Source organism: Drosophila tropicalis, unplaced genomic scaffold, assembly GCF_018151085.1.
Source record: "Drosophila tropicalis isolate 14030-0801.00 unplaced genomic scaffold, ASM1815108v1 contig_625, whole genome shotgun sequence".
NCBI classification, from domain to species: Eukaryota; Metazoa; Arthropoda; class Insecta; order Diptera; family Drosophilidae; genus Drosophila; species Drosophila tropicalis.
In genome coordinates this window covers 1-12,140 of record NW_027173104.1, presented here as the reverse complement: position 1 = coordinate 12,140, position 12,140 = coordinate 1, and the positions used below count along the sequence as shown (strand labels likewise).

General features: G+C 40.7%; 1 protein-coding gene across 1 annotated transcript; it reads right to left on the bottom strand.

The window, feature by feature from the left end:
- Positions 1-11,136: 11,136 nt before the first annotated feature.
- Positions 11,137-11,780, bottom strand: LOC137578651 (polycystin family receptor for egg jelly-like; the record flags this gene model as incomplete). The annotated part of the gene is made up of 1 exon (XM_068292228.1): positions 11,137-11,780. A coding segment is annotated over one exon (644 nt), but the record flags the coding sequence as incomplete, so codon positions are not given.
- Between the last annotated feature and the right edge of the window lie 360 nt (positions 11,781-12,140).

Genomic DNA, 12,140 nt, shown 5'->3' with positions numbered 1-12,140 from the left:
CTCACTCTCATCTAATCAACCAAACGTTGTAGTTCTACACTTTTCACAAACCAACAATAATACACCAAGATGACATCGATAACACACTGGACACCCTAAATTCTTTTGACAGGAATATTAAATTCACTATGGAGCTGGAAGACAATTTAAAACTGGCGTATTTGGGAGCGGCACAAAGAGAGCGCCAGACAAATGTAGTTGTAAATGTTTTTTTTTTTTTATTCCATTTATTACTCATACATAACATATTAACGTAACATATATAAAAAAAAAAAATATAATAAACAATAAATTATGGCGTCACAAATCAAAGAACAGTACAATACACTCGTAAGGTGAGAGGGGGAGGTGGATACAAATACAGGGTCAAGCGGGACTACTTTTGGGTACTGCTTCACAGGGCCCTGGGCGATCATTTCTCGTGCCTCTGACATTCGAACCTCCTGAGCTCCTTCATCGCCACCGACGCGCAAGTGCTGATGGCATCCCAGGCTAGGGGATCAGCGACCATCAGTCTGGTCAAATTTTCTAGTGTTGCGCGGTGCATCATTGCACACTACAGGAAAATTCTCGCCGCTGCAAACCTGGAGCAATGCAGCAAAATATGCTCGGCGTCTTCGGGTATTCCGCTGCCGCACCAGGTACATTCGTCCGAAGTTTCGTGACCGAACCTCTTCAGATACATCCTTAAGCAGCCGTGACCACTCAGCAGTTGGGTCATGTAATGGTTTACCTCGCCGTGTTTACGCAGAACCCACGCGCTAATGTCAGGGATAATACTCTTTCGACCCCCTTTTCCGTCTCGCACCGGCGATCGCGTCCGCTGTTAACCACGCGTGCAATGGCATCAGTTGTGGACATAGCCTTCCGGAAACCGAACTGCTGCCCCGCTAGTCCTCCGTTGACTTGTTTGGCTGAGCTAAACCTTGCGCAAATTAGGGACTCTAGGACTTTACCTGCCGAGTCCGGGAGGCAGATCGGCCTGAACGAAGACGCTTCGAGCGAAGTTTTCCCTGGCTTCGGTAGCAGAACTAGGTTCTTCTTTTTCCATCTGGATGGAAACGCACCTTCCCTCAGGCAACTTTTGTACAAGTCCACAAAGGTCTCGGCCTGTAAAGACACCGCGATCTTGAGTATTTAATTAGGGATTCCGTCGGGGCCCGGAGCCTTCACTCTTTTAAGTTTCCGGACTATGTCGAGTTCCTCGTCCACTGTGCATTCCTCTATTTGTGGTTGAACAGGCAGAAACACTTGCGTTTGCTGTCTTTGGTCGCCTTTTTGAGAGCCTTACAGCACTGCTTGTATTTCAGATGCAGGTCTGAGAAGGCTAGCGTCCCTCTAGCACGCTGGTACATGCGCCTCGCGCGGAAGCATCTGCGGTGAACGTCGGCGATGCGATGCCTTGCGCTGAAACATACTCTCATCACAGGCCCTCTCGAGTGTCGACATGATAGAGCTGGCTGCCGTGTCTGCATCTCCTAGGCGTACAACGCGTAAATTCTCCAACACGCTGCTAAACGTGTACAAGTTTATGGACTCAATCTTGTAGCTTTTCCCGGTGGGAGGCATTCGTTCAGTTCGTTGCATGGTTGTCCCCACGGTGAAGACAATGGCCTCGTGTTCGCTACCGGTGTAGTGACGCCAAACTTCCCAATTCGACTGTGAAGCTATAGAGTCACTGGCGAACGTAAGGTCGACAATGGATCCTGCACCGGCTCTACTGAAGGTGTTTCTTGTGCCGGAGTTGAGCGGCGAGACACTGAGATTGCAGAAACACTCGAGCAAAAGGCGGCCCGTGCGTCGGAGCGAGTGCTGCCCCATTCAATTGCCCAAGCATTAAAGTCGCTGCCAATGATGACACCTTGGCGGTCCCTAGCGTCGACAGAAATGGCGTCGATGATGCACGTACTCCGGCTGATTCCCCAAGGCTTCAGCTCGTCCTTCAGCAACTGCTTATCGTCAGGGGCACCGTTTGGCTCGAGTAGCAACCCGTCTTTGACGGTACGTTGTACCTTGACGACTTGCTTGCATACGCGTTTGAGCTTATCATCGCTACGCCTCGTTACCACGGCCAAGACCTCGCTGTAGCTGCAGCCCGATGCTGCCTGGACCAAGACAGCTTCCGGTTTGACTCTGCGAGTTACCCCAGATTTATGACGGACCGCCAGCGATGACGCACCGAGCCGCTGCCATGTATTGTTGTCCTTCTGGGCAGGGTCATGGGGTTGCTCCTCTCGTTTATCAGCAGGCTGCTGTGCAGACTTCTTTTTCACCTCTTTGATGTTCCTTGCTCTGGGTGACACTTGCGTCGGCTTGTCCTGTTTAAGTGGTGGGACTGCCTCTTCCGTTTGCTGATAGCGACTCACGCGCTTGGGAGGCGGTCTACTACAGGTTATGCACTTCGGCTCTGTTGTGGCAGGAAGTTCTCGACCGTGGAACATCGCGCTGACAACCACGACTAATTCTTGCATTCTGGCGACCTTTTCCCTAAAAGTGTTTGTGATGCTGCGGTTTATTTTGCCGCTAGTATCTTTCTCCTTAGAGTAGTGGACAGCAATTGAGTCCATGAGGATGCTCATTTCGTCCAGCGCCTCGACCTTTGGCTGTACCTTATATTTTTTTGGGGGTACGTTACCGCCTTTATTAGGACTATACGCTGGCGAGTCTCTAGATCGCTTTGGGGTCGCGTCTTGACAAGTCGCCACTGATGCATGACAGAAAAGTCAAAGCACCGATCAATTTTTTGATGCGTGTTCTCTCAACAAAGCGATATTGATCTGCTTGCGTCGAAATGCTGAGGCAAACTAAATCCACCCTCATGCTCTTGACTTCGGCAGCCGTTCGTGTTCGTCCCCCGAGGGATATGAGTGCCGGGCTATGGCATAGAGGGATGAAATACATCAGGGGTAAGCACAAAGAGAGCCAGCTCAAACTGTCAGTGTAGGTGTGTCGCTCATACCAGCACAATCGATGATCTTCTGCAAGAAAAATAAATGAGAAAACAACTCCCAAATTAATTGTTTCAAGTGCATATATCCAGCAACGCGACATAGATACGCTCGCGTCGAAATGCTGTAATAGACTAATTCTGCACTTCGTGTTGACTTCGGCATGCACACAGATGGTAAAACGATCATATGCCGAAGATAAGTGCCCGCACGGGCTTTGGGTGATTACCAGTGTTGCCAAATCAGATTTTTTCTCGTCAAATCTGTCTTTTTTGACATTCCATTTGCGAAAAAGTTTTCGAAACATCGGGCAGCGGGAATTCTGTATTTTTTTTCATTTTTTATTTTTTTTTAGTTTTCTCCCGTCAAAAACAGTTAATTTTTCGTCGACAAAAGTTAGCAACACCTACCCCTGAAATATATATATATATCAGAGCCCGACACTCATATGCCACAGGGGACGAACACGTTCTGCATTTCGTATGCGTGTAACAGAACGGATGCCGAAGTCCTCACAAAAAAAAAAAATTAAGAGCATGAGGGTGGATTTAGTTTCCCTCAGCTTCTCGACGCACACAGATCTATGTCGCTTCCTTCCTTTTCCGCATTTTAAAGTATATGGATACTAAATAAATATAAACTTTTAAATTAATGCAATCCCATCGATTCGCAATTTACAATAAAACACATTCCATGATTGTCTGTTCAGAAGACCTGCAAACTTATAGTTATAAATGCGATTTATTAAGAAAAATATAAATAGAATAGTGCTCAGAAATATTTCACACAGCTTCAAATGACAGCGTATTGAACAACATATCTGAATTTATCATTTGCTTTCTTTGTTGTAATTGCATTTTATAAGGTTGCCAATTTAATTTCCTTTCGCAACTAACAATTTGTTGTTTTATTAGCGTATATTACTTGACGACTTTAGTTACCGTATTATCTCATCCACTTTAGATGTCATTTTATTCAATCCATTCAACTGAAGTGCACCCAATCTACAACCTACAGTCCTAGTGTATCCTTCGCTAGTGTGCTCCGAACTGGACAGACGGAGCCCGCAAAAGAGACCAGTCACTCCACCATCTACAAATAGGCTTACAAACAACAAAACAAATTGGCTTAAATTTAAAATGTACTGTTTATCAGTTGGTGTTGATTGATTGAATGTCTTTTGTTGTATGAATTGGGTTCTCATAGCTAAAGGCGTTTTATATAAACAGTATATATAAGTAAAGTAACAAAATATAAGAAGGGCAGAGAGTATGAGTTATGCATGCACATATGTATGTAAGAATTATTGTGTGTATACAATAATTGTTGTTTATTAAAATTAATAATAGTTAGATAGCAAAATAGTCGGTTGAACAATTTAGAATTAAAAGAACTCTGACACAACAACTTTAGATGACAACTTTAGCGACTTTACGACTTTAACAACTTTAAATACAACTTAATCAACTTTTTGTACATCTTCTGCTTTTACGTCTGGTCTCTATCGTTCCTTCTGTCGTTCTCTCTTCTTACTACCGATGATGACACACTGTCGCACCGCATCCAGGGCTGCCATCTCTCAGCAAATATGTACCCATATGACACTACATTCGGTCATCCTGAAAATCATCTGCCTCGGATGATCCTTCGAGATCGCTTTCCTCGTTGCTCTCCATATAACGCCACAGCTTTATGTTTTCTTCACTGGTGGACGTCTGATTTGGACCCTGAAATTCAGCAGACTTTTTCACTTCATACCTACCATTTCTCTTCACTTTGATGATTTCGTATGGACCAATGGATTTTATTCGACAGCTTCTTGCCCGAAACGAACAGTGTGACTTTAATAGCTACTAGGTCGCCCAACTGATAATACTATAATATATTACGGGAGAGGCTCTGCAGCTGACATCTTGGCTAAGACAGAAATTATGACTCTGTTGACTCTCTCTATTTGTCCGTTTCCTCTTGCAACTCCTGTGGTTGTTTCGACGTGTTCGATGTAATGGTTCGTGCAAAATTCCTTAAAATGTTTAGACGTAAATGCTGCACCTCTATCGCTGATGATATGACGCGGATTTCCAAAAATTGTGACCCAATCAGTCAAGTGTTTAACAACTTCAGAGGCATCTGTCGATTTTGTAGGATATAGCCATGTATATTTAGAAAACCCATCTACGACTGCGAATATGTACTTGTAGTTCTTCGAAGTTAGATCCAATGACCCTAAATGATCAACGTGTAGCGTCTCCAATGGAACTTCTCCTTTATCAATGCAATGTAAAAAATCCTCCTGCTTGCCCAACTTTCTATTGTGCGTTGTGCACTGAACACAATTTGCGATAAACTGACCAACTTTTTTCTACAAATGCGGAATATAATAATCTTGTTGAATAGCATGCTTTGTTTTTTGAACACCCATATGTCCAAAGTTGTGAGTATTCCTTATAATCTCCTTTTCCATGCTTTACGGGACTGCTAAAAAATCCATTCGATCGACCTGCTTATATAAAAGTTTATTTTTAACTTTAAAATCGGCATACGGCTTGTGTTGTAAAATCTCGAATACTGCTGCGAACTTTTCATCATTACTTTGTGCTTTTAGCATCTGCGCGCGTCCTTCTGTTGTGACAATCATTACTGGAAAGCGACTTAAGCTATCGACATGCTTCATCCTATCGCCGGCACGATGTTCTATTTTATAGGAAAAATCTTCCAAGTGCATCAACCATTGTACGACTTGTCGGGGCATATCCTTCTTCGCTGCTGTCATGCACAAACACGATCCAAATCAAATAATGGCGTAACTTCTTCGTAGCTAGATATGCTGCCTTGACCTCTAGAAAATAACTGTGTAACTTTTCCTCCTGATCGCTTGTTTTCTTGCTCCAATAAAATACAGGGTGCCACTTATCATCATGTTTCTGTAAGAGCTTAGCACCAAATCCGTTTTTTGATGCATCTACATGTAATTGCGTTTCAGCTGAGTGTTTGAAAATTTTCAAAACTGGTTCATTCATCAGACTTTCTTTTAATTTTTCGATTGCTTTAATTTGAGGACTGTCCATTTGAAACTCTGCATCTTTTTTTTAGCAACGTGGTCAGCGGTTTTGCTATTATTGCATAATTACAAATGAATTTTTTATAGTAGCCTGTTAGTCCTAACAACACCTTTGATATTTTTCGGCAACTGGAAATTTTTGACTGTCTTGACTTTCTCTTTACCTGGACATACTACTCCATCTTCTATTTCGTGGTCCAGAAAATTGATTCTTCTTTATAGAAACTGGCATTTCGACCATTTGATCTTTAAACAGTCTTAACATTATCCAAACATTTTTCTGCTGTAGATCCGAATACTACGATATCGTCAATATAAACTTCCATAATTCCTGCATTTATTAGCTTCTGGAAAATGTAGTAAATGAATCTTACAAAAACTACTGGGGAATTACAAAACCCAAATGGCGCTTTATTAAATTCAAAAAGCCCTTGCTTTGTCACGAATGCTGTATATTTATGACTTTCGTCTTCTATGTCAACGTGGAAAAATCCGTTCTTAAGATCCATGACTGTAAAATATTTTGCTTGTTGCATTTTCTCTAGCACATCTTCAACGATTGGAACTGGAAATCTATCTTTCAATACGAGCGTGTTTAATTTTCGATAATCTATGCACGTCTGAGTTGGACTGACGAACGATTCCTTGATTTAGCCACTCTTCTTCTTGGTCTTTCACAATAATCTGTTCATTTGCAGATAGACGACGGGGACTTTCTCTAAATACGATGTTATTACAATTAGGCATTATCGTTAACTAACGGGTTATCTTTCGGCTTATAGTTCTTAATTAATGCAGCGACTGTATCAGCATATGTTGGTTCTACATCAATTTCATTTGCAGAGCGTACCACATTTAAAACGTTCAATTGGTTCTTGTCATCAGCGTGGAGTCTAAATGTACATCCGTTGAGATCCATCATCACCGTAAACTTTTTGACGAAGTCGTATCCAATAAGTACATCAGCTTCTAATTTGGAGTTAGGGACGATCAGTATTTTGTGTTCTGTACTCAATCCATCTACCTTGACTGTAGTAGTAACATCGCCTATAACCTCTGTAACAACATTTCCAATCATTTCTCATGATAGTAACGTCTGCGCCGGTATCCACCAAACAAATAACTTTTTTGCCATCAATCGAAAATTCCTTAAATCGGCTGTCTTCATCGGACTTTCGTACTATATTTACTTGATGCTTTCTTTCAGAACAATCCTTTGATATATGGCCTATACCGTTACACTTAAAACATTTAGTACCCACATCGCAATCCGATTTTTTATGATCTGTGGCTCCACAGTTGAAGCAATGCAACTGTTTACTTTTATAGTTTGAATCAGCTTGACCAACTGTCTTCGTATGAACAATCTGGCGACGTTTGTTTTGGAAGTTTCTGGTCATCGCTTCAACTAAATCGTAACACTTTCTTAGCTGCTTAAAAGAAGTTGAACTGTATAATGTGTATTTCAAATCTTTCCGTACCTCTAGCCCGTCAACGATGTATGTAATAATCGATTCATCCTCGATTTCACCAAGAGCAGCAATTTAACGCATCTTTAATACAGAATCATGAAAATTTTCTGACTGCAACTTTTTGCGACTTCTCAACTGTTTATGAATCTCTACGCTGCTTAATTTTTGTTCAAACTCGTCCATCAGGGCTAAACACAATTCTTCATAACTATAATCGTTTCCAAAAATAACTTTGCAGTGCCCATCATTTTATTACGTGCATTGACATACTTTTGTTTCTCGCTCAGCGGATATACCTCCGCATTTTCTTGAAAATTATGCGTCGTTTCTGGAAGCACATGGGTATATATCTGTCTCTCTTGCGCTTATTACTTTTAAATCTGTTTGCTCCGTTATTGCACCATTCGACGTAAATGTGCTATTTAAATTGTCTATCTAAACTTGGTAATTAGACTCTTTTTGATTTTTGGCATCTTTTTTCTTTCCAGAACGCAACATTTTTATCAACTTTATTCTGTCTCTTCGTTTCACTTTTTTTCACTTTTTTTCAACTTTTATTACTGTTCCTTTTCAACGATTGAGTAGTTGAGCGGTTGAGCCCCTATGTAAGAATTATTTTGTGTATACAATAATTGTTGTTTATTAAAATTAATAATAGTTAGATAGCAAAATAGTCGGTTGAACAATTTAGAATTAAAAGAACTCTGACACAACAAATTTAGATGACAACTTTAGCGACTTTAAATACAACTTAATCAACTTTTTGTACATCTGCTTTTACGTCTGGTCTCTATCGTTCCTTCTATCGTTCTCTCTTCTTACTACCGATGATTGCACACTGTCGGACCGCATCCAGGGCTGCCATCTCTCAGCACATATGTACCCATATGACACTACATGTACATTAGTGGTCAGTATGGGAAACAGACCAACCAGCAATAAACTTCCTCTGTGGAAAGCCCACCCAACTTTAAGCGCTCCTACAGAGACAACATCAAACTCATCTGTACTTCCCCCTTCGTGCACATTAACGGATAGTGAGTACTCGGAACTCCAATCGGACGAGATCACTTCAGTTATTAAAAACCACATAAAGCCGAAAAAGCCCCTGGCCATGACCTAATCACACCGAAAATGATCCTAGAACTCCCTATCATTGCCATACAATACATCTGCAAACTGTTCAACGCTATAATAAGAATTGGCTACTTCCCAAGAACATGGAAAAGGTCCACTATCTTCATGATTCCTAAAGTGGGAAATGACAAAACCCAGCCATCATCCTATAGGCCAATTAGTTTGCTGCCATGTCTTTCGAAGCTTTTTGAAAAGGTCCTGCAGATCCGACTAAACTTATTTCTGGCATCGGAGAACACAATCCCTTAACAACAGTTCGGCTTCCGCAAACAACATGGTACAATTGAACAAGTCAATCGCATAACATCCGAAATACGAACAGCATTCGAACTAAAAGAATACTGTGCGGCTGTCTTTCTCGACGTTGCCCAGGCTTTCGATAGAGTTTGGCTGGAGGGTCTGATGTTCAAAATCCGGCAAAAACTGACACAGTACACCCACAAACTCATGGAATCTTACCTTTACAATAGGAAATTGGCTGTAAGACGTAATCGCTCCGTCTCGGCTGATTTTGAAATCAAAGCTGGTGTACCGCAAGCCAGTGTACTCGGCCCATTGCTCTACCTACTGTACACTGCAGACTTACCAACGAGTTTAGGACTTACAACGTCCATTTTTGCCGATGACACGGCAATCCTCAGCAGATCCAAACGCCCAATACAAGCCTCTGCAAAATTAGAGGAACACTTCAAGGTGGTAGGGGAATGGCTATCAACCTGGAGTATCCGGGTCAACGAGCAGAATTGCAAACATGTTACATTTACGCTTAACAGAAGAAACTGTCCAGCTCTAATGCTAAACAATGTACCAGTTCCTCAAGCCGTGGATGTCACTTACCTTGGCATCCACCTAGACAGAAGACTAACTTGGCGCAAGCACATCGAAGCAAAAAAGTCACAGCTTAAACTGAAAGCGAGTAGCCTACATTGGTTCATCAATGCTCGGTCCCCTCTACGTCTGGAGTATAAAGTCCTCCTATACAACTCCGTACTGAAACCCATCTGGACTTACGGAGCAGTACTATGGGGAAATGCAAGTAGCAGCAATGTCGATATTATACAAAGAGCACAGTCGATGGCCCCGTGGTATATACGAAACGACAACATTCAAAATGATCTAAATATACCTAGCGTAAAATCTGAAATAGGTAGTCAATAACTAAAGTATTCTGCGAAACTGGATGCACACCCAAATGTTCTTGCCAATTCCCTTACGCGAACTAATAATAGAACACGTCTTAAAAGAAATGACAGAACAACCCAATAAAAAGTGATTAGGGCCGCCTACAATATCCCCAGGATTTATCTTAAGCGCTAGACTAAGACGAATATCTCAAAACTTGTTGTTAGGCAATAATTTAAGAGTAGATTCAACAAATATATATTAAACGTTAAAAAAAAAAAAAAAAATTTATTCCCAGCTTCCAGAAAATGAAGAGTTTCTAGTTCCGAAACTTCTTTGAATAAAGTAACACTTTTTGAAAGAGTTTCGGAATTTCAATCAGTAAAATTGATCCTTTTCCCGTATCCCGACTAGTATGCCATATTTATATTTAAGGGTATATTAATTTTGGTCAGAAGTGTCCAACGCATAGAACGAAGCGTCTCCAACCATACAAAGTATATATATTCTTGATCAGCACGACAAGACGAATTCAAATAGCCATGTCCGTCCGTCTGGATCAACGCAAACTCCTCCTATACTGTAACAGCTACAGAGCTGAAATTTGTGTATACTGCAGAGTTTGTATATCTCGGATTCGGCCGGATCGGACCACTATATCATAGAGCTCCCATACAAACCCCCAAAGTCACGAACAGTGACTTTTCTCAATAAATTCGTTATTTTCTGTGCTATTATCGTTAAGATTAGAGAGTTTATTACGCCTATAAACTATTGTGCCAAATTTGATCAAGATCGGATGACTATATCATACAGCTCTAATGGGAACGATCGGTGGAAAACAGTGACATTGGTCAATATCTTCGTTATTTGCTTTCGCAAACATAAGCCTTTTATATAAAACGTTCCTCCACATTGATGGCTAATAGGTAAGGAAAGAGTTACCAAAAAAGTTGCAAGGGTATACAAACTTTGACGCGGTCGAAGTAAGCCCCGGCCCTCTGGTTTTTTCTTATGTTGTATTCATAAAATTGTTTAATTGTGCTCTGATTTATTACAATTGAATAATGAACTTAAATAATCACCGTGATTTTCAGAATTGCCACATCGATAATTTCAGTGAAAGCTAAAATCTAGGTGCCACAGACTGACATTTTAAGCGATTTTCCATCCGTTCACTGATTTGCTCACAAAATGGTCTATTGCAAAATGTCAAAGAATGGTATATTGCAAAATATCAAAGATGTTTCAAACTCTTTTTGAACCTTAAATAAATGCACAGACAAAACCTGTGTGTAGTGGCAGATCTGCCAACAGCGTTTGAAGCGAATTGGAATCAGCTTTTAATTGAAACAGTGATTTCTGAAGCACACCTGTATACTTGATTTCTACAATTTTAACATACCTTAACGGATGCAAGTGTTGTTGGAGGAAGCCGAACAAATTGCATTTCATCAGTTTTACATTCTTCAACTAAAAAACGAGTTATGCCCACACAGTATTTTAATGGCTTAAATCGAGCATGACTCTGTATACATTTAATCAGAAAAAGAGTTTCAAGAGCGTCGCCTTTTTGAGGATTAACATTACATGTAGTTCCAGTTGGTCCTGTATTTTTTTCCAGATATATCCAGCTCGATCCTCGATACGTAAACGATGGTCTAAGGCGATGTTTAGCCTCAACATCGAGATTAATACTAAGCCGGCTTGCAAGTGCATCTTTTACAAAATATATTAGCCTGCTTGATGCTCTATGAACCACACTAGTGCCCACACACCATTTCCATTTAATAATTTTCTTATTGCGGCATCGAATGCACTGCCCTTTGAGGTGAATATGGGATGTTATGGTATATTTGTTTCCATTACAATTGCTTACACAAGCAATATTTATATCTATAAGCCGCCGAGATGAAGAGAAGACAATTATTTGAGTAGTAGTAGCAGTCCGAAGTGGATCAAATGATGATCTTATAAGAAGCACAAATCGGAGCGTTTGATTATTAGGTTGGCTATAAGCGGGGATTGAAATTTGTTTTGCTAGAAAATACAGTAAAAATAATAAAAATTAAAATAAATTATAATAAAAAATAAATTAAAAATAAATGTATTATCAGTTGGTGTTAATTGATTGATTATCTTTTATTGTATGTGTTCGTGGAGGGGCGGAAGGATCCAAATCAAATACAAGTAGTTGGCGGGTGCCAATTTCTTCTAGGTATGGTGAGCGGGTGGTGAATTAAAAACGCGCGAAAACTTCGGTTAAATCAACTTATGTTTTATTAAATATTCACAGAGAGCCCGACACACACGAAATGGTTCGGGTTGAAAAAATTGACAAATCGTAAAGGCAAAAGAACGGGTGTTCGGGTGAAAAGCTCGATTCAGAATAATGGCGGT